General features: G+C 40.5%; 1 protein-coding gene across 50 annotated transcripts in view; it reads left to right on the top strand.

Moving 5' to 3' along the window:
* Positions 1-23741, top strand: part of TRDN (triadin) — a 974263-nt gene that overhangs the window by 566356 nt on the left and 384166 nt on the right. For 48 of the 50 annotated variants that reach the window (XM_089686429.1, XM_089686384.1, XM_089686382.1 and 45 more), the window contains 5 exons: positions 6808-6855; positions 14928-14975; positions 15663-15710; positions 19597-19644; positions 23487-23534. In XM_089686429.1, coding sequence (XP_089542555.1) covers positions 6808-6855; positions 14928-14975; positions 15663-15710; positions 19597-19644; positions 23487-23534 — 240 coding nt within the window. The remainder of the gene's footprint in view (positions 1-6807; positions 6856-14927; positions 14976-15662; positions 15711-19596; positions 19645-23486; positions 23535-23741) is intronic. The other 2 variants (XM_089686424.1, XM_089686425.1) reach the window with 2 other exon arrangements.

Below are 23741 nucleotides of genomic sequence, written 5' to 3'. Positions count from 1 at the left end.
CTAGACGTCTGGGTAAGCCAGTCCAGGCAGATACGTAGCAAACAAGAAAGATTGCAAATTTGTATGTTGGGGAGTCCAGATCCCCCTTCACTCCGTGGAAGAAACAACTTGTGTAGTGCGATGCGTGGGTCTCTTCCCCTCCATAAAAATCGCCTTGTTTAGTTCTGTTATGTCACTATGCCTCAACAGGAGTGGTATAGGATATAAGAGTTTCGGGAAGCTCACCATTTTAAAAAGATGGGACCTTCCAAAAAGCGATAACGGTAGATCTTTCCACATCTCCAATTCTCCTATAATTTTATTGATTGTTGGTATATAATTGAGCGTGTATAAAGACGAGGCGAGTTTTCCTATTTTAATACTAAGATATGTGATATGACTGGAAGCAAGTTTGAAGAGCGGGTTTTGGGTCCACGTGGGAGGGCAAGCATGATACAGTGGAAGAATTTTGCTTTTAGTAAAATTTATGTGGAGTCCTGAACAGTGGCGGAAATCTGAAAATGTATCGCGGATATAGGGCAGATCTAAAGAAAGATTAGAGGTGAAAATTAATATATCATCTGCGAATAGTGAGATTCGCAATTCTTGTTGGCCAATTGAAATTCCATAAAGGTTGGAATTAAACAATAGAAAGCATGCTAATGGTTCCAGGCTAAATTAAAGAGTGAAGGGGATAGGGGGCACCCCTGTCTTGTGCCCTTGTGCTACTGGTGCCAAATACATTGCTTGGATCAAGTGTGTGAATGGGCCCGCAAAACCGAATTTCTGTAAAGTTAAGTACAGCCATGTAAACTTAACATTGTCAAAAGCCTTTTTGGCGTCAAGAGAGATGATCACTAGGTCCTGAAGTGGGTTATGTTTAGCCTGATTCAGGACCGTTAAAACATTGCGTATATTTGAGGCAGCTGGGCATCCCTATACGAATCCTGCTTGTGAAGGGTGAGGTGAATATGGAAAGGTAGGATGGTGGCTAATTGGTTTGCTATAATTTTAAATAGTAGTTTTGCATCTAGGTTTAAAAGGGATATTGGCCGGTACGAACCCGGGTCAGTGGGATCTTTGGGGTCTTTGTCTTTTTTTGCTATTAATTTGATATGGGCTTGAAATCCCCTCCCTCCTGAATTGTTTGAAATAATGCCTGTAGAGTGGGGGTGAGGGTTTTGGCCATGAGCTTGTAGAATTCCGCTGTGTACCCGTCAGGCCCAGGGGCTTTGCCATTCGTTAATGATTGTATAGCCAAAAGAATGTCTGATTGAGATATCGGGGCATTCAGGGATTGTAATGCTGCAGGATCTATTTGCGGAAGGGTTATATGTTCCAAAAAAGAGTTGGCTCGGGATATATCTATAGGATCTGGGTCATACAGTTTTGCGAAGAAATTTTCCAATATGGAAATTATTTCCTCTGGTGAGTTTTTTAATGTGCCCTGGGAGTTGCGAAGTGGGTAGGGGTGAAAGGTTTTCAGCATAGTCGGGCTAGCAATTTACAAGGCTTATTTCCAAATTTATGATATTGTAGATCAAGATAAGATTGATGTATAGATTCTTGGGCTGCTGCCCAAATATCGAATTGGTGTTTATCGTCTGCCCATGCCTTCCTGTTTTTGTGTGAGTTAAGGTCCGCCAGGTGTTATGCAAAACCTAGGGGTGATGGGTTTAGGGTGATGAAGATCGGAGAGTGGTCTGAGATAGCAATGTCGTGTATTGTGGAGTCTGTAATGTGATGTAGCAAATGAGCAGATGAGTTGGAGAAGAAGTAGTCAATTCTAGGTAAAGTGTGATGAACAGGGGAGTAAAAGGTATAGTCCCTACCGTCAGGGTGGGCTAAATGCCAAACATCAGTAAGTTGCAGAGCTTTCACAAAATGACATAACATCGTTGGTGCCGGGGGTGAGACGATGGGAAGTCGTTGACCGTGGTCAATTGTTTTTAATTTATCTTCATGCGCGTTCATGCAGGAGTTAAAATCGCCTCCTATAATGAGAGGGAGATGAATGTATTTCAATATCCTTGAGGACATCTCTTGGAAGATTTGTTTAGATGGCGAGTTTGGGGCATATATGCTAGTGAGAACCAGGGAGACAGAGCCAAGCTTGATATGAGCAGTCACATATCGCCCAGCCTCATCTTAGTCTATGGAGATTATTTCAGGAGTGAGTCGTTTGTGTATGAGTATAAGCACTCTTGCTTTGTATTGGAGTGAAGAGGATCCTAATACCTGACCCACCCATAATTTTTTCATACGGGCGAAATCGGATTGAGTTAGGTGCGTTTCTTGGAGTAAAGCTATATCTGCTTTCAGCCATTTAAGATGGCAGAGTATGGCCATACGTTTGTGGGGTGATCTCAGGCCCTTGACATTCCATGAAAATATGTTTGTCAAAGTGTCAGGAATATGAGGGTATATAGAGAGGTGTAATGGTCAGGTATGTGCATAAGAGGCGTAGCAAACTCAACTCTATCTTTCAGGCTCATTTGGAGTGAAGTTAATGTCTGAGGTAGTGGTGCTCTCCGAGTAAATAGAAAGGAATAGACAGACAGAAGAATAGAGAAAAGGACACTGTTAAAGCCCAACGGGGGCCCATTGAGTGAACAAAATACTCAGTAAACCATAATAGCAAGCTGAACTTCACATTTTTTCACATGCTACTCCTATACTTCGACCAGCATAACCGGAGTTGACAGGAAATGAACCTGCATCAAGGGGTTGTGTTGGGATCGGTGAAAAGGGGGATCCCCTGGTGGGGGAGGAGCCAGCAATCCCAAATATCAGCAGAGTTATGGTGGTCGGAGCATACAGTAGTATTGATCATGACAGAGACATACATTCATGGCTAAATGCCATGGATCTTAAAGATCCTTTAAAAGAATAACTGTAACAATAACAATAAGGCACAATACAGGACATCAAATTGGTAAGAAGAAATTCTCATCTGAGACGTTTAACATCCCTACTGTGGGTAACTCACACTAAGCCCGTTGAAGGACTTAAGACCTAGTGGTGAGACAGACAGTTCGGTAGGTAGTAAGATAGTGGTTTAGGCTATTGGACGCTGGCCCAATCAGGGCAGTCGTAGCTTAGCAGAAGAAAGATTGACACATTGTTGTTTAGGAAGGTCTTTACAGGGACTGCGTTGGTCTCTTGGGCCTGGGTCTCGGATTGCATGCTGGGAGTTCAGAGGACCATTAGTATCAGGGATAATGGTCTGTACTTATTGTAGAGCTTCCTCTGGATGAAAGAATGATTTATAGTCTCCTATAGGCATGGTAAATCGTAGTGTAGCTGGGTATGCTAGGGTAAATTTAACCACTTTTTGGTATAAAGTGGCACATATTTGCTGGAACGCTTTTCTCTTATGCGATACTTCTTGTGAGTAGTCAGCAAATAATAGCAGTTTGTGACTCTCTAGTTGTAGGGAGCGAGAGTTACGAAATAAATTAAGTATGGCCACGCGATCAGCGTAGCGTGGTGTGCATCTGTCATTTGAGGGTGCCCCTAGGCGGTGCGCTCTCTCGACTTGACAAGGTGTAGGGATACCTAGTGGTGTGGGAATACACATTAAGCATATTTTAGAAAGGTTGTAGGATTCTGGGAGGCCTATGACCCGCAGATTGTTTCTGCACGCGTGATTTTCTAGGTCGTCAAGTTTTTCCAGAATGTTTAGTTGCGTGTGTTTGGATTGTAGAGCGCCCGCTTGCATAGATTGGAACTCGTCTTCTAAATCTGAAAGACGCTGTTCCGTTTCAGTTGTACGTTTTGTGTTTTCTTCTAAGTCCTTTCTAATTTGTTCTATTCCCAAAGATACTGCTCTGTCCACAGCCTGAGTAATAATAGGTAACAATAATGAAGCAACAGCTTGTGCTATTTTATCATAGTGCTCTGTAGAACTATGAGTGTGAGAGTACCCTGGTGTAGCTGCAGTCAGTGCCTGTATCTCTGCCATATCTGGTCCTGTGTCCATTCTGCTGCTGTTAATGTCAGCCATCTTGGCTGCAAGAGGGGGAGAGCAGCATCCCTCCATCCGTACAGCAGGACCGGAGCCGGGTAGAGCCAGCAGCAGATACCGATCCATGCAGGGAGGATCATGTAAGGATTGGGGGACACTTTTGTGCCGGTGAGTGCACGTCTCAGGAGCAGGGAGATGTTTTTTTAAGTGGATGTGCCTGGAGCAGCGGGTCCCATGACTAGTACATGTGGCGCAGGAACCGGAAGTCTCAGCACAGAACAGCTTTGACAGGGCATGTCAGTTTGTACAGAGGGGGACCTCTTGATGCAATGGCATTAGATGTGTTAGAAATCAATTGGCTTGACTTTCATTAGTCAAATATACACAGTAACTTGTAAATGAGAAAGTAAGCACTATGCTGAAAATGTGTATATGCTATTACTTTCTCTACTTCAGTGAAAGAAAAAAAGAAGAGAAAAAAGTCTTAAGTAAGGCAGCTTAAAATATCAGTCTACCAAAGCTTCATGTTTCAATCATCAGAGAACATGAGCAGGTTGAAGCTTTAATTCTCTTTTATGTATTTTAAAATAACGGAGATAATAATAATAATAATGCAAATTATTTTGGTAGCTAAATTAGTTATAAGGTTATTGTAACAATTTTGTTCTTTGTATCTGTTTTTTAATGACCCATGGTCACAAAAAAGGTTAGAGAAAAATGTACCAGTCCTACATGCTTTCTTGATTATTCCTTTTACACCGAAAACCTTACAACAATAGATTCAGCACAATAGAATGTAAGTAAACCTTTTTATAGACTGCTTTTTAATAAGATCACATTTAGCATTGTTCATATTTAAAAGACAGAAAATAAATTATGTTTTATACTTAGATTATTCACTGTAGAAGTTTAGAAAATATTATATACATGAAAGCATATTTAAAACTTACTGTGGATTATTGTTAGGGTGAGGTAATTTGTTGAACATTAATGAACAATGCTTTGTAAAAACATCAAATGAATACATGATTACCATTTATGTATATTTAGTAGCACCACTAAAAATAATTAAAAATAACCAACAGAGCCCAAGAAAAGTAGCAATATGAATATATTTTCAGACAATAACTGTTTAAATCATGAATTTGTTACTTCAGACATTTTAGTAGCCCTAGTAATATTGGGGGTAAGTCAGATCCTGTGTCAGGTTTTATTTGCTTGAGAGATATTGATGGGAAATGCTGAATCTGCAATTAGTTTAGTCGAGCAGAATGATTCTGACTAAGCCATCCCCTAACACAGATGGGTCCTAGAGACACCTCAGGTGAATAATAGAAAGTGTAAGGACAATAAGAGTGCTACATCAAAGATAGAGAAATCCAAGTATACTCATTTCATAACAGACATCCAAAGATAACAAATTAGAGCTGTGCACTCTCCATTGAAGAGTTTGTTCTCCATGGTCCATCATATAGGTGTCCTTTTATGAAATTGAGATCAGCGGCAATCCTGAGGATCGTTGCTGATCTCAGATCATTAGTGGTTTAAGAAACAGAGATGACCAGCGTAGAACATGTTCTCCACTGATCATCTCAGCACACAGACTACCAGTGTATGAAGGAGCGATGTCAGCCCTTCAATGGCGATCTATGTTCTCCCTCCAGATTCTCCAGCCCAGAGGTGGAGAATTGGGGAACCACAAATGAACCAGCGGTAATTTACCACTGCTTAGTAAACTGTGTTTGACTGATCTCTTATTGTAATTCTGTGAGATTACAGTAACAGCAGCCATTTTCTAGCATTCAAATCGTTTGTAGATTGCCTCTCTCTTCATTAGAAGAAGCGATCTACACCGCTTCATAAAAAGGCATTCAGAGGAGAACTGTCTCCTCTGAGAATGCCAGAGAACTGAGCAGTGCACAATTACCGCTGCATGATAAAAGGACACCTAAGTGTAGCACCCTTCATTCTCCTTATACCTATTAGAGTTTTTATTACCTTCTGAGCTTTCATCAATGACAACTCCTGTCACATCCTGTTCTGATGGCAATGTTGTGACCAAGATATAAAAAAAAATATTTTTATTGTTAATTGTGTTCCTTCTGGAAATTTTCCACTAGCCACAGAGAGCAGTAACAACTCACAGAGGTCCCAATTTTTACCCACTAAACCTTTAAAAAAAAGTTTTGTCGGAACTTGAATTTTATTGCAAACTTGCAAATACAAAGAAAAGCAGGAGAAACATTTCTCCTTCCCTGACTGAGCGCAAACAGAATTAATATATATTTTTTTGTTATCTATTCTATATTATCTTATCTTAACAATATCTTATCTTATTTTAAATTACCTTTTTTATTCTCTAGCTTGAATACAACGTAATGAAGGTCATAAGCCAGCCATAGACAGTTCAAATATTGGCAGAGACCAACAGGAACCAGCCGAGATTCAAACCATGTATGGGCAGGCTAGATGTACCCAAATTGATCCATCAGTCAACTAGTCTGTCGGATTTTATCTGCCATTATTTCTAGCAGCTATTATATAACACAACGGCTCTGCAGGAGGGATTCGCCCATCAGCACTGACTGTGTTGATGTTAAATCAGCTATTTTCTTTACTGCAACCCATGGTTGCAGGGAAGAAAATTACTCAGTCTATGTCCAGCTTTATTATTTTTTAAATGTGGTAGTTTTGCAGCACATTTTAAACAAAATTTTTGCAAAAAATGTTGAAGATTTGATTTTGGTAGTATATTAATAAAGATAAAAGTACGCTTCTATAAGCATGGCCCTCTTTTTGTGTACAAAACTGTGTGAAATGTTGGCTGTTTCATGCTCTTAAGATAATGTTTCTTCTTGCAGAAGCTGCAGTTAAAAAGCTTGAAAAGGAGGAAACCCCAAAAAAGAAAGGTATGTATTGTGTTTACATTATTTGTAGAGATGAGCGAATCGAACATGACGAAGTGGAATTCGTTCCGAAGATTTGGAAAAATTCTATTCGCGACGAATCCGAAGATTAGCAAACTTCGGATGCACGAATCTAATTTTCCCAAAAATGGCGGCGACATGTGTGGCGACGGAGAAAATGGACAGAGAAGATGGGGCGGGGATCTCTGGGAAGGCGCGCAGACAAGGCGCGCTGACCCATAATGCATTCATGACATGTGATCGCATTAGCCAATCAGCAGCCAGCCAGCACTGTGTAATGGTGGAGCTATAAATCGCGGCCATCTTAGAATTCTCCATTAGCCTCCGGTCATTCAAGAGAGACAGGCCTGTGTGTATTAAGGGACAGAGTTAGGGCCACAGAGACTTTAGGGCCACAGAATCGTTACTCAGGGCCACAGAATCGTTACTCAGGGACACAAAATCGTTACTCAGGGACACAGAATCATTACTCAGGGACACAGAATCGTTACTCAGGGACACAGAATCGTTACTTAGGGCCACAGCTATCAAAGAATCGAAAATTTAAAGTGACATACACCCTTTTTTTTTTGGTGGCTGTCGTGCACAGTTGGTGCTGCAGTTTGCCGATTGTGCAAAATAAACTGACTTTCTGCTTCACAACCACTATTGTACGTTCAAAGAGTTAAATCCATTTACACGCCAGCTGGCGGTAATATTTTTTGGGTGATTAGTGCATTCCAGTGACACAAACGTACAGTTTCCAGCCAATGGCAAGCTGCAATTGACCGATTGTGTACAATAAACTGACTTTCTGCTTCACAACCACTATTGTACGTTCAAAGAGTTAGATCCATTTACACGCCGGGTGGCGGTAATATTTTTTGGGTGATTAGTGCATTCCAGTGACATAAACGTACAGTTTCCAGCCAACGGCAAGCTGCAATTGACCGATTGTGCTAAATAAACTGACTTTCTGCTTCACAACCACTATTGTACGTTCAAAGAGTTAAATCCATTTACACGCCGGCTGGCGGTAATATTTTTTGGGTGATTAGTGCATTCCAGTGACATAAACGTACAGTTTCCAGCCAACGGCAAGCTGCAATTGACCGATTGTGCTAAATAAACTGACTTTCTGCTTCACAACCACTATTGTACGTTCAAAGAGTTAAATCCATATACACGCCGGGTGGCGGTAATATTTTTTGGGTGATTAGTGCATTCCAGTGACATAAACGTACAGTTTCCAGCCAACGGCAAGCTGCAATTGACCGATTGTGCTAAATAAACTGACTTTCTGCTTCACAACAACTATTGTACATTCAAAGAGTTAAATCCATTTACACGCCGGCTGGTGGTAATATTTTTTGGGTGATTAGTGCATTCCAGTGACAGAAATGTACAGTTTCCAGCCAACGGCAAGCTGCAATTGACCGATTGTGTACAATAAACTGACTTTCTGCTTCACAACCACTATTGTACGTTCAAAGAGTTAAATCCATTTACACGCCGGCTGGCGGTAATATTTTTTGGGTGATTAGTGCATTCCAGTGACATAAACGTACAGTTTCCAGCCAACGGCAAGCTGCAATTGACCGATTGTGCTAAATAAACTGACTTTCTGCTTCACAACCACTATTGTACGTTCAAAGAGTTAAATCCATTTACACGCCGGCTGGCGGTAATATTTTTTGGGTGATTAGTGCATTCCAGTGACATAAACGTACAGTTTCCAGCCAACGGCAAGCTGCAATTGACCGATTGTGCTAAATAAACTGACTTTCTGCTTCACAACCACTATTGTACGTTCAAAGAGTTAAATCCATATACACGCCGGGTGGCGGTAATATTTTTTGGGTGATTAGTGCATTCCAGTGACATAAACGTACAGTTTCCAGCCAACGGCAAGCTGCAATTGACCGATTGTGCTAAATAAACTGACTTTCTGCTTCACAACAACTATTGTACATTCAAAGAGTTAAATCCATTTACACGCCGGCTGGTGGTAATATTTTTTGGGTGATTAGTGCATTCCAGTGACAGAAATGTACAGTTTCCAGCCAACGGCAAGCTGCAATTGACCGATTGTGTACAATAAACTGACTTTCTGCTTCACAACCACTATTGTACGTTCAAAGAGTTAAATCCATTTACACGCCGGCTGGCGGTAATATTTTTTGGGTGATTAGTGCATTCCAGTGACATAAACGTACAGTTTCCAGCCAACGGCAAGCTGCAATTGACCGATTGTGCTAAATAAACTGACTTTCTGCTTCACAACCACTATTGTACGTTCAAAGAGTTAAATCCATTTACACGCCGGCTGGCGGTAATATTTTTTGGGTGATTAGTGCATTCCAGTGACATAAACGTACAGTTTCCAGCCAACGGCAAGCTGCAATTGACCGATTGTGCTAAATAAACTGACTTTCTGCTTCACAACCACTATTGTACGTTCAAAGAGTTAAATCCATATACACGCCGGGTGGCGGTAATATTTTTTGGGTGATTAGTGCATTCCAGTGACATAAACGTACAGTTTCCAGCCAACGGCAAGCTGCAATTGACCGATTGTGCTAAATAAACTGACTTTCTGCTTCACAACAACTATTGTACATTCAAAGAGTTAAATCCATTTACACGCCGGCTGGTGGTAATATTTTTTGGGTGATTAGTGCATTCCAGTGACAGAAATGTACAGTTTCCAGCCAACGGCAAGCTGCAATTGACCGATTGTGTACAATAAACTGACTTTCTGCTTCACAACCACTATTGTACGTTCAAAGAGTTAAATCCATTTACACGCCGGCTGGCGGTAATATTTTTTGGGTGATTAGTGCATTCCAGTGACATAAACGTACAGTTTCCAGCCAACGGCAAGCTGCAATTGACCGATTGTGTACAATAAACTGACTTTCTGCTTCACAACCACTATTGTACGTTCAAAGAGTTAAATCCATATACACGCCGGGTGGCGGTAATATTTTTTGGGTGATTAGTGCATTCCAGTGACATAAACGTACAGTTTCCAGCCAACGGCAAGCTGCAATTGACCGATTGTGCTAAATAAACTGACTTTCTGCTTCACAACCACTATTGTACGTTCAAAGAGTTAAATCCATTTACACGCCGGCTGGCGGTAATATTTTTTGGGTGATTAGTGCATTCCAGTGACATAAACGTACAGTTTACAGCCAACGGCAAGCTGCAATTGACCGATTGTGTACAATAAACTGACTTTCTGCTTCACAACCACTATTGTACGTTCAAAGAGTTAAATCCATTTACACGCCGGCTGGCGGTAATATTTTTTGGGTGATTAGTGCATTCCAGTGACCTAAACGTACAGTTTCCAGCCAACGGCAAGCTGCAATTGACCGATTGTGTACAATAAACTGACTTTCTGCTTCACAACCACTATTGTACGTTCAAATAGTTAAATCCATATACACGCCGGGTGGCGGTAATATTTTTTGGGTGATTAGTGCATTCCAGTGACATAAACGTACAGTTTACAGCCAACGGCAAGCTGCAATTGACCGATTGTGCTAAATAAACTGACTTTCTGCTTCACAACCACTATTGTACGTTCAAAGAGTTAAATCCGGTTTTATTTTTGGGGTGCTTATTGAATTAAAGAGTATGTCAGACAACACGCAGAGACGTGGCAGCAGAGGAAGGGGTCGAGGCAGCACTAGTCTCAGCCAGAGGCCAGTGCTCCCGGTGTCATCCAGCGGTGGTGTCTCCACCGACAACCCTGCCGTCATCGATTGGTTGACTCGGTCGTCTTCCTCTTCCCAGGTCACCTCTGACACCTACAGCCAACGGTCGGTGGGTACGTCAGACACAACCGTTAGTTGGCATGGCCCGGGAGCAAGCCCACTGAAATCACGTGTCCTCGACCTGCCCCTGTCCCTGGTATATGATCTTCTTCGCACCCACGGCATTACTTCGTAGAATTTCTGCATTGCATCTGCAATCACAACGCTGACTTCCCGGATCGCCACTCAGCCATTGGACTCTTGATAGTCGTCTCCCCACACTGCTGCTGGGGGGACTTTTTAACCTAGGTCTGTGTATGGCCTTCAATTGAAGCTGCTTCCACTCCGCCACTCTGCCATTGGACTCTTGATAGTCGTCTCCCCACACTGCTGCTGGGGGGACTTTTTAACATAGGCCTCTGTATGGCCTTCAATTTAAGCTGCTTACGCTTCGCCACTCTGCCATGGGCCCCTGTACCGCCTCCTCTTGCTGCTGCCAGGTCCAGAGTGTGTCATGGGTCCCTGTACGGCCTCCCATTGCTGCTGACTTCATCGCCAGACTCTGCCATGTGCCACTTTCAGGTCTCCTTACACTGTTGGTGGGTTCCATTTTGTGATAGGGTGCTGTATGGCCTTCCATTGCTGCTGCCTCCACCGCCACCCTGCGCCATGTGCCTCTGTCGTCTGCTCACGCTGCTGACGGCTTCCGCTTTTTAACCAAGGCCTGTGTTTGGCTTCCGAATACTGCTGCATCCACCGCCACCCTGCGCCATGTGTCTCTGTCGTCTGCTCACGCTGCTGACGGCTTCCGCTTTTTAACCTAGGCCTGTGTATGACTTCAGAATAATGCTGCCTACACCGCCACCCTGCGCCATGTGCCTCTGTCGTCTGCTCACGCTGCTGCCAGGTCCATACTGATTCATGGCCCCCTGTACCGGCTCCTCATGAACGTGGTTCAGCGGGTTTGCATCACTTAACGGCAAACCGTTGACAAACGCTGGGACGTTCAGTGTTGTGCGCATTAAGCCAGACACCAAAGGGCAGCACAGACCTGTTATTACTCGCTCAAGCATGGCTGAACAAAACCAGTCTCTACCACAAATTGGACCCAGACCTGCCCAGGGTCTCGTAAGTAGATTGCACGGAGCAGTAGAGTTCGTTATTGGAATTAACTGTGAGGGACTTTTAAACCTAGGCCTGTGTATGGCCTTCAATTGAAGCTGCTTCTGCTCCGCCACTCTGCCATTGGACTCTTGATAGTCGTCTCCCCACGCTGCTGCTGGGGGGACTTTTTAACATAGGCCTCTGTATGGCCTTCAATTTTAGCTGCTTACGCTCCGCCACTCTGCCATGGGCCCCTGTACCGCCTCCTCATGCTGCTGCCAGGCCCGTAATCTGCCATGGGCCCCTGTACCACCTCCTCATGCTGCTGCCAGGTCCAGAGTGTGTCATGGGTCCCTGTACGGCCTCCCATTGCTGCTGTCTCCATCGCCACACTCTGCCATGTGCCACTTTCAGGTCTCCTCACACTGCTGGTGGGTTCCATTTTGTCATAGGGTGCTGTATGGCCTCCCATTGCTGCTGCCTCCACCGCCACACTGTGGCTCCACACTCTGGTTTTGGCCCCGTGACTGCCCAAATGAGTGAAGTGTGCGGTGATTCTAAGATCGACGGCACTCATCTGCATGTCATACTGACTGACAGTATTATTTCTCTTCCCCAGCAGACTCCAAGGGCATTTAAATTAAAGATACAGTGTTCTGCACTAATATAAAGGCTCTCTGAAGCCTAGAAACACCCTTTTTATAAGTTAAATTCGCAGCGAATATATTCGGCTTGAAGCGAATTTATTCGGCGAATCAGCCGAACCGAATTTTTTAATAATTCGCTCATCTCTAATTATTTGGTATAGTAGATGCTTTTTTTTCTTCTTAGAAATAGTAATATGAACTCTACTTTAGTACCCTGGTATTACCTGACAAAAGGCCTTCTTTTTGCCCAAGACTAGCTGTATACATCAGATGATGTTCAGAAATTCTGAAAACTGAAAATTCTATAAGGTCTTTTCGTGACCATATATAAATATTTTGGCCACGTCTGCATGTACATTGACTAAACCACAAATCCTGCCACTACCCCTGTGCTGAGGAAACAAAAGTGATTAGAAAAATCAATTGTTTCCAAGATCAGTTAGATTTGTGCTTCCCGACTGGATTGTAAATACCTAATGTGACAATTACAGTTTATCTGTGGGTATCTAAACATTTCACATCATTTATCTATGTGAATACTTTTTAAGCTGTTTACACACTGTTCAAAAATCAGCTGGTTCAGCGGTCAGTGCGTACATCAGTCTGTTTGACAGAAGCAGGTCTAACGACAGGCTTTTGTCAAAGGGACATGCTAGAAAATTAATTGCTGTGCGTGTTGATAAGTGTATCCTGGTGGGGAGGAGTCCCCTTGTCAAAACACAATATCACAGAGGGAGCGATCCATCCCTTGTGTTTGTCCAACCTGTTGGTGTACCTGTATGTACTGGACTTAAGTTGCACACATAATCAGACCATCAATCAGTATTTTGTATGATTGTCTTCAAACCTAATTGTAAACATAATTCCTTGATCCCCTATGTACTGTATATTTACATGTCACTTTTACTTAAGTGACTGACTATGACAAATCATGTCTGTGGCACAAAAAACAAAAAACAGCTAGCAGCGACAAATACTGTAGCTGCTGACTTTTAATAAAATGACCCTTACCTGTCCAGGGTTCCAGCTAGCATGTTTACTTTGGGAAGCCGGCTGTGACTCCTTGCAGCTTCACAGCCAACTTCCCACTGTGTATGTGCAAACCGCTCTGTGCATTTAGAAAGTTCTTGCAACCTCCTGGAACCTGTGACATGTCCTAAAAGGCTGCAGGCAAATAAAGGGGGCCAAACTTCTGCTAGGGTTGCTTAGGCAAATAAAACTAGGTACCCGCTCCCCAAATAAAAAGGCTCAAAAGTGGGAGAGGGGAGGAGGTGGAAAAGTGGTACTTCCCCTTTTGGTTGAAGTTCAGCTTAAGATTAAAATGAAACTAACATTTTTTCTGGTTTAGCAGAGGTAACTGGGAAAATACCTGCAAAGGAAACAAATAAATATGTCATCCTAGCTAAATACAACTTTAAAGGAACTTAATAGTTTTTCAGAGAATGTTTATAAAAGGTGATTGTCTTATGTTAGTTTTTCATTTCCTAAAGCATTAAAGTTTAAATGCAGCCAAAATAAAAAATACAAAAATTAGCATAAGGGACATAACATACAAATCAGTAGGATATGTGTCTTTTGTGCTGATACTTCTTCTATTTGGTGAAATCTTCCTCTCTTCATGCCCCATTTCCCAACTCCCACCACTGAAATCTTCTGGCACGGGGAAGGGGGTTAATAGAACTAATGGTCTCTCATCAAGAGAGCCTATCTATGCCTGCCTTTTCTGTCCACTTACGTCATTCATAGAAGCTGTATTGGAGCTTTTATGATTGAAAATTGATATATGAATAGAGGATGGGTGGATGATTGATAGACCAGCTCCTTTCATTCATAGATCCTATTCAGTTCATAGAAGCTGTAGTATCGCTTCTATGAATGACAGAACTGGGTGGAAATGATGTGCATAGTTTGGCACTCTTGATGAGAGCCTGTGACAGCCCCTTAGTTCTAGTAACCCCACCACAACAGAAGATGCCAAGGGTGAGGAGGCAGGAACAGCATTAGCATGAGGGATCCTACTCACTGTAAGATATGCCCCTTCTGCTGGTTTTTGTGGGGGGTTTTAATTCTTTATTTATTGAGTAAACAGGCATACAGGATAATCTCCAAACTGCATAGTAAATGCTGCCATAATCTATAATAGAAACAAAAGGTAGGTAAGTGCCTATGAGAATATAAGTCTGCCAGCATGACCAGAAAAGGATGTCCACTTAGGCTTTAGTATTCATCCATAATCAAAGAAAAGCTGTGATGTTATGAGGGATAGACACATTGTTTAGGTGGTTTGATAATGCCACCTAGCTTCAGAAATGTAGACACGTATTTTAATAAATTATATTTCGAGTTCTAAATAACCCTGCCATGAGGAACTATAAAAAAAAATTGTATAGATGTATTTTCTTATTGTCTTTTAGCCTTTTATCAGTTTCCCAGGTAAATACTTTATGTGGATAAAATAACTGAAATAGGCAAAATATAGTAAGAAGTTTCATAGAAGATGTGCTAATATTGACAAACAACAAACAAACGTTGTTTGACTTGGTTTTATCTTCTGTTTTAGCGACACCAGAGATAAAACCAGTCAAAGAGCCAAAAGAACAAAAGAAAGGTATGTATACCCCCTATATACCATATAAATGTGCAAGGGACATACGAAAGAAAATTGGATTGAATTATTTCTGTTTTTCAAGATGTTGTGTTAGCTAAACATGTGGGCTGCCCAGTCTAGTAGTTTTTTTTACTGTTAAAGTAAAATGTTACAATTGCTAATATGTGCAGGTTTTTTTTAGAAGTTCAGTTTTTAGCATTGACAAGGAAAAAGAAAAGTAATTTCACAATATTAAAGGGAATCTATCTCAAAAGACTTACATTCATTTATTTCTCTAACAAAAAGGAAAGGGACTCACACAGATTAGGATATACACATTTGATCTTCTCAAGTTGTTTCCTTAGTGGATATTCTGATTTCTGCTATGAAAGCCAGAAATAAGTGTTAGTGTACAGCAGTGAGTACTCTTTATTGTGACAAAGAAGGGATTTGCAATCAGCTGCCATAAGTGTTGTTTTCTTTTTTTAATTGACTACAGCATTCAAAGAAGGATGGCAATCATTATCTGTTTTAGCATCATGTCCACTGTTGAACACCAGTGGTTGGTTGATTTAGTGGATTATCAAATTGTTGTGAAAAAAATAATCACGTGGTACAAAAAAAAAAAGATATTATATTTACCAATAGGTATCATGGAAATTTTATCAATAGTTGTCATTATGGAAATTATGTCCATTGTGCTTTTAGAGATTCCTGTGAAGAAACATGAAAAAGAAACAGTTGAACCAAAGAAAGGTAAACACATTACTTAAGCAGTTGCTTTTCCATGTAATGAGTCATTTTCCCTGTGACCACAGCTAAAGGGTGAGAGCTCCTAGAAAGCCAGATAACACTTCATGAAGCTAGAAGGTGAACACAACCCTATTTTAAGATTATCCATCCTTCTCATCCCCTCTTCCCTACCACCCACCTTTGCCCCTGACAAATATTCTAATTGTGCATTCCAAGATTCTAAGATTTAGATTATGTGCAAGGCTTAAAGGCACAGTATGAAAATTAATAGTGATGGTCTGAACACCGCCCTGTTTGGTTCGCGGTAGAACATTTGAACCTAAAGGAAGTTCTACATCGAACATAATGCAAGTCTATGGAACTCAAATTTTTAAATTCAAAAGTGCCAGTTTTGAAGGCTTATTTGCAAGTTATTGACCATAAAAGGGGTATGGAGACAGGAATCAGGAAAAACAACCATTTAAAAAAGGTACAGTTTTTAAAAGGGCAGTCATGTTTCATTGCTTAAAGTAAAAAAAAAAATAAAATTGAAACATTCCTTTAACTATCATGTCTGGGGGGGGGGGGGGGCTTTAAGATACCTGCAAAGTTGCAAATCTGTACAATGTATAGAACTTCTGCAGCAAGACTGACATTTATTAAATTTTTAATTAAAAAAAAAAAAGTGGGGTCCCCCCCGAATCTATACCAGAGCCTTTAGGTCTGGTAGGAAGGTTAGGAGGGACCGCACAGTAATTTTTTTTAAGTGCATGGGATTCCCCCTAAAAGCCTTGCCAGCCTATTTAGATCTTGTAGGTCTTTTATGGGGAACCCCACCTCCCAAGATTGGGAGGAAAAATGTGTGTGGGGTTCCCAATAAAAGCCATACTAGGCCCTTTAAGCCTAGTAGGACTTTTAAGAGGAACCACCCCCAAAAAATGGGGGGAAAAAGCGTGGGGGTCCCCTCTAAATTCCGACCAGCCCCTTGAACCAAGCACAGACCTAGCAGTCCAGGAAAGGAGGGGGGCGCTCGTTCATCTTACCAAGACACGTGCCCTCAGCATTGGGATGGTGTCCCCATGCTAATGAGGACAATGGCCTTTTCTCCACAACCTTGGCCCAGTGGTTGTGGGGGTCTGTAGGCAGAGGAGCTCATTAGCATCGGGGTACCCCTTTAAATAAGGGGGAACCCTTAATGCTGCCCCCCTTGTGAATGAGTTAGGGGTACTTGTACCCCTATCCATTCACTAAAGGGTTAAAAGTTTGAAAAAATAAAGAGGCCAGACTTTTGAAAAAAAATCCTTTATTGAACAAAAAATAAAAACTGTTTTTGACAAGCCCTTTTTTAAAAAAAAAAACTAAATAAAAATGGTTCCAGCATTGTAATCCATTGTCAATCATGGCATCCAGCATTGTCACGATGCTGCCGACTTGCCGAAATAAATTAAAAAAACGACGGACGACCCGTCCACACCCGCCGACCACTAGCTGCAATCTATCATTTGCAAGTCAGATGTACACAATTGGATGGAGCTAGCAGTGATGTCAGCTCAGTACGGGATCTGATGAAAGCACGCATATAGGTGCCTCCTTAGCACTAGGCTTGCTACTTTAATTTTGGATCGAGATATTTTCCTATAGTTTTGTCTGCAGAAAGTGATTGGCAGGCTTTAGGCCTGGTTTATCTGATAATCAAGGTCTGCTTCTATTTTAGCAAATAGCCAAGCATGGCAAGGTTTGTGTTTTGTTCCAGGGCAGATTATTATCCTAGTAAACAGCATACAGTATATCACTTGTAATAATTAATGGCGTTGGACATTTATGAACACTGTTGTGCCTGTTCACTTTGTTGTGGATTCATCACAGGAAATCCTAATTTCTCCGCTACCTATTCCAACGACATATGCATGCACATAAATCACATAGGACTTTATAGGCAACAGTTTATAACATTATATTATAGGATATCATAATGTTCTTTATTTGTTACATCATAAAACATACAGTATATCAATAAAAATATTTCATAGCTGATATATCACACATCCTTAAAACAAACATACTGTTTTACAGCAATACCCAGTTAATGTTCTGCTCCATCACAAGTATTGTGTCAATATTTCAACATATGCCCTATATCCAGGGTATACCAATGTGTTTTGATTTTTATCTTCCTCAGGGGTGAGGTACTTGTGATCCAATATCATATAACATTATTACAAGTACAAGCACAGTCTGAGTTCACCTTTCTCTAAAAAATAATAAATGCACATTTTTTGCAGTTAAAAAAATGTGCATTTATTATTTTTTGTAGTAGGAGCCTGTAAAGCATTGCACCAGCGATCAGCAGACATGTCCGTTTATTTGCTGGCTCATACATCCAATACAGGCAAGCCAATACTTCTGACAGGAACACTCAATGAACTACCACAGTGCTCACAGTGCCATGGAAGTTCATTGAGAACTACAAGCCAACAGCCACTAAGGCTGTTGGGACTTGTAGTCCATTAACTCACAGAACGCTGTGAATGAATGATGCAGCCATGTGGGCAGAGCCCAGCATGGCCACGCTATTTTTAAAAAGTGACAGCTAGTACAGGGAGCTTCTCCCCATACTGCTGTCAAAAGGAGGGGGGAAGGGGCAGTGGCTGCAGGATCGGGAACATGTTACATGTTCCACCCTAAAAATGGGTGAAACATGTAACATGTTCCCAAAAGCGAACTTGTCCTTTAACTTCCATATTAGATGTACAAACCAGTTACCAGCGAATTATTTAAAAAGGATCCAGGTGATTCATTTGCAACCCACACAGGCAGGTGCAGCCTCCAACAGACACTGCATATGCACAAAAAGATCACATGGACAGCCAACAACCTCTAAAACAACAGTTAAAGGTAAAATCCTAGTAAGCATTAGCTCAGGATATAGATCACTAAAAAGTATACAGTTGTGTTCAAAATAATAGCAGTGTGTTGAAAAAAAGTGAATAAAGCTCAAAATCCTTCTAATAGCTTTTATTTCCCGCTGGGTTGAATGACAAAACTCCCTGCGTGTACTCCGCACTACTCTAAAAGGATGAGTACACCAAAATTCAATTAACATTTCTGGTTACAATCACCTGACATTAAATAAACACTTTACTAAAGAGCACAGAGTTAGCCCAAGAGATCATAAAGGCAGTGAAAAATTCAGGAGCAGAGTGCTTTGTTTGTTATAAAGTAGTAAAGATCTGTATATGATACAGTATATGCATTCCAATATTGTGTTCCTTATACAGCACAGTCTACACTGCCAGGACAATCAGAATGCAAGCTTCGAAACTTGGAAAGATGATTTCACAAGCCTTATCTCATGCATTTTATTTTAGGACAAAATAGAAGGTAGAACAATACATATGTATAGAAAATGTTTAGACAAGATAGGCAACACAGAACAATAGATACATTATGTCCAATGGGAATACAGATCCTACTGTTGTTTTCATGTTGAAAAATGTGTTAAAAAGGAAGAGATATACAGAAATGTGAACAATCAAGTCAGGAGATTTGCAGTTCCATCATTGTTTAGTCTAATGAATGTTTCCATGTACATATGTTTGTGCTACAAAGAATCAAGAAAAATATGAATCTAGGTAATCAGCATACATTGCTTTTATTATTGTCAGAGCATTGGATACATTTTCATGTATATATTCAGGAGGATTTTAAAAAAACGTGCAAATTATCCAGTTTTCAGATTTATTTACTCATGATTACTCTTTACCTTTTACCATTTCAGCTAAAGGCATACAATAATAGATTAAACTTGTATATCAAGTTTGCAACAGCTCCTATTTATGTTTGTTTACGTGTACTTGAAATTAGGTTATATAAAGCATAAAAGGTCTTTTACTAATTTATGTCATTTTAGGGGCACCTGTGAAAAAAACTCAAAAGGAATTAGCAGAACCAAAGAAAGGTAACTGTCAAAAATTACTGAGCACTTTATATACAAAATACTGTATAAGAAATAAATAAGGTAGAGGCCAAACAGCACTGATATTACCTGCCAAAAGATCACATTTATTTAATTTTGCTGTTTCTTTAGAGGCTTAACATGTCTGGATTCTAAGGAAGCTATTTAAAGGCAACCTAAGACTTTAGCAGCCCACCCACTGCCTCCTGAACAAAATGCTTCCAGTGACATATACATGTGAATGTATATATGAAAATTATATGTTGCTACTCGCGAGATTTGATTAATTATAGAAATAGAGCACGTGAAAACTGAAAAAACTTTCATAAAAAAAAAATAAAAAGCTGTGTTTGCTTTGACTATCCAATTATATGCACGGCCTTCCCCCTTCGAAAATATCAAAACAATATTTTCACTAAAAATATATTATTAGTGGACATAAACACAAACTTACAAAAGTTTAGCTAAATCTAGAAGATAAAACTGTACAGAGTTGTTAAAGCTTTGTGTGTGAATGAGGTATTGGGGGTCATTCACATGACTGTTGTGGCCTGTACAGTGGGAATCAGCTTTTTTTTTTAAATGTGGCTGGAGCTGTCTGCAGGCAGCTTATGTTATGCAATCGGAACACTACAGTTGTACAAAGACAGCTGCAGGTCCTAAGTTATCAGATGTGTGGGTGCAAGTGTAGGGCCCCAAACACAGACATTGTGCATTTGGGGCCACTTACCCAACCCTGCACAGCTGTCATAATTAGGACCTGTGGCTGTGTTTGTACAACAGAGGATAGAGAGAAAACAGGTGGCGCGCACACACCTAGTGCATTATCCAAGGTTTATTGTAGGAATTAAATCATAAAAACATACTCACAGACGAAGCATGTATCTAAAAAGCATAGAAAAATGACAATGGCCACAACGGCGGGCAAGGTGTTCTCACTGTCAGTGCGGTCAAATGGCTGATGCGTTTCAGGGACGAATCCCTTTCCTCAGAGCTGATGACCAACCTCTGATGCTGATGTATGATGAATGGAAAGTAAAGTAAGAGCCTCGCTGTTGATGCCTGTGTTTGTACAACTGCTGAGTCCCCATGGAGCAACAGATGGCTCCAATCTCGCAAACAAACCACTCATTTACACTGTATGGGCCAGAAACCCCATGTGAATGAGCCCTTAAGTAAACACTGTTTACTATGCTTCAGTTATGAATGAAAACAGTGAGTGGTTAGTACCGATCACTCATACTGTTCTTTCAGAAAAGGAAGGGGACAGTAAATGACATACTATATGTACCAACCCATTCCCGCTTTCTCCCCCATAGCAGCCAGAGGAAAGGAGAGGAGGGAAAGCCGGCAGCGTCACAGAGGAGGGGACAGCAGAAGGAAGAAGAACTTGGAAAGAAGTGGTAGAAGAGGCTGCAACCAATCCCCTGTATCCCCCCACCCTTGCAGCAGCTGAAAGCCCATGGGAGGGAGAGGAGGAGAAGCTGGCTTTCAGCCACTGCATAGGGGAACTACAGGGGATCAGTTCCAGCAAATGCTGTTCCAGCAGCCCCTCCTGTCCACATCCCCTACCTTCTGCTGGTCAGCTGCCTGGGACAACACCATTAAACTGATGGTGCCCAGGATCTGTAGAGTGGGACTAGGGGTACCCACTTATTGCTAGCCCAGGTAGCAGAGGGAGAAGAGGCAGGGAAGAGGAGCTGGACATAACAGATTTTGTTAAAGTTTTTTTAGGAGGTATCTCTTCCATTCAAAATCCTCAAGTAGTTAAAGCCAAACTCCAGGCAGATAAGTACCTGAATTTGATATCATCGTCTTGCAATTCTGTGTACATCAGAGCTCAGACTGGAAAAGGAAGAAGCAGCACAAGGAGCCAACTTGTTGAGCTGCATGATTATGAACTAAAACGGAGCATGTTGGTAGAAGGAGAGAGACAAAGAGATGGGCTCATCAGCCTGCTACTTTCCCTTTTACTGTCCATTCACAGGATAGGAAAGGGACAAATCCTATAATTGTTACTTAACTGCAGTAGGACTGTTCTGTTTGGTACAACTGTGGTATTCTTAAAACTGTATGTACAGAAAAGTATTTAATCTGTGTAGTTAGCTGTTTGCCTGAAAAGTGTCTTAAATATTTAATATGTCATTATTATCTTCAGCTTAAATATCTTTTTAGTTAATACATAACATTATAAATAAATAATCACTAGCTTTTTCAATTTTTATATAGTAAATGGATGAGAAGCTTATTTATGGTCCTGCTTTAGTTGCAATATGTAGGGAATAACTGACAGTCAAAACACATTTGGTTACTATAACAGTTAGTAATTACCTGGTCTACAATTTACTGTTCTAGAAGCAGCATTGATAAAACATGTAAAAGAAGTAACAAAGCCTAAGAAAAGTAACTACACTTTAACCACTTCAAGTCCGCACACTTTCACCCCCTTCCAGAGGCGGACTGACAACTCATGGGGCCCTTGAGCAATAGGGGATCATGGGGCCCCTGTGTCCTCGCCCACACCCAAAAAAGCCTATGAAAAAGCCAATGAAAGGTACCAGGAGCATCTCATGGGGCCCCCTACTGACCCCGAGCCCTCAGGTAGTGCCTCAGTTTCCAAATGGTCAGTCCGCCCCTGCCCCCTTCTATTCCAGGCCAATTTGTAGCTTTCAGCGCTGTCACACTTTGAATGACAATTGCCCGGTCATGCAACACTGTACCCAAATTACATTTTTAGCATTTTTCTTGAGAGAGATAGAACTTTCTTTTGGTAGTATGTATTCACCACTGAAATTTTTTTTTTTTTTGCTATATAAATGAAGATTATTTTGCAAATAATCTTTTTTCATAGATCTTGGCCAAAATGTATTCTGCTAACTTTTTGGTAAACAAATAACCCAAATCAGTTTATATATATATATATATATATATATATATATATATATATATATATATATATTTACATTTTTATTTTACGTTATTTTAATATTATTATTTCTACTATATATATATATTTTACATACCATCACCCTAGCAGTACACTGTTACCATAGTGACATTACACCACCTGGGGTACATGTTTGTCTTTTGCTTTAAAGAGTATGTTTTCTATTGCTTTACGCTATGGAGTTTGCATTTGATCCATTTCTGTGTTTTTTGTGGTGCGTTTTGCATTTTTGCACATTTATTTACGTGTTTTTGATGCTTTGTTGCTGAGCAGATTGAACCGCAAAAAAGCATCAAAAACACATAAAAATGCATCAAAAATGCACTACATACTTTTCTGCAGCATATCCATTAAAGTCTATAGAACCAAAAATAAAACATTTTGCATTTAAAAAAGTCCCTGACCCTTTCTAAAAAATGCAGCAGGTGAAAATGCAGAGATGTGAACCTGTCCCATAGGAAATCAGGTTAAATGGACTGCTGTGTGTTTATGCAAAACACAACGGAAAATGCACAGGTGTTAACCTATACTTAATAAATTAGAATGAATTAAAATTAATACAAAGAACTCCAAATGGCCTATTTCCAAATATATATGCAAAGAACAACAAAAAGCAGCACTCTCACCATAACATTTGATATCCCTGGAGTTTTTATGTTTTAAGAATATAAAAAACATTGTCTTATCTTTTCTAAAATTGCATATTTAAAAGAACATTAATCATAATTAACAATACATACATGTTTGTTATATTGAATGTTATCAGCGGTGGTACAATGTAGCTTTGTATTTGAATCCCTCGTTTTAATGCTTAATTTTATTATCTACACTGAATTAATGTAATAAAATCACTATTAAAAATGTGTAAACTATGTTATCTACAATATTTTGTTTTCAGAAATTCCAGTGAAAAAACATGAAAAGCCGGTAGCTGAACCAAAAAAAGGTAAACGCAACGAAAGTATGGCTATAAAGAAACAGATACAGAGAGATATACAGTGCAGAAAACAACTTGCTAAGCAAATGAATAAAGTATTTGTGGAACAATATACAGAGATTAGACCAAGTGGAGAAAAAAGTGCATTGTGTAAAGGTTGCTCTTGTCAGAATGTAATACAAACATGTTTAAAAATGTGTAAACTATGTTGTCGAC

This window comes from Staurois parvus, unplaced genomic scaffold, assembly GCF_062004578.1.
Source record: "Staurois parvus isolate SC_StPar_1 unplaced genomic scaffold, SC_StPar_1.0 ptg000397l, whole genome shotgun sequence".
Lineage (NCBI taxonomy): Eukaryota > Metazoa > Chordata > Amphibia > Anura > Ranidae > Staurois > Staurois parvus.
This window is presented reverse-complemented; position numbering and strand designations above follow the sequence as displayed.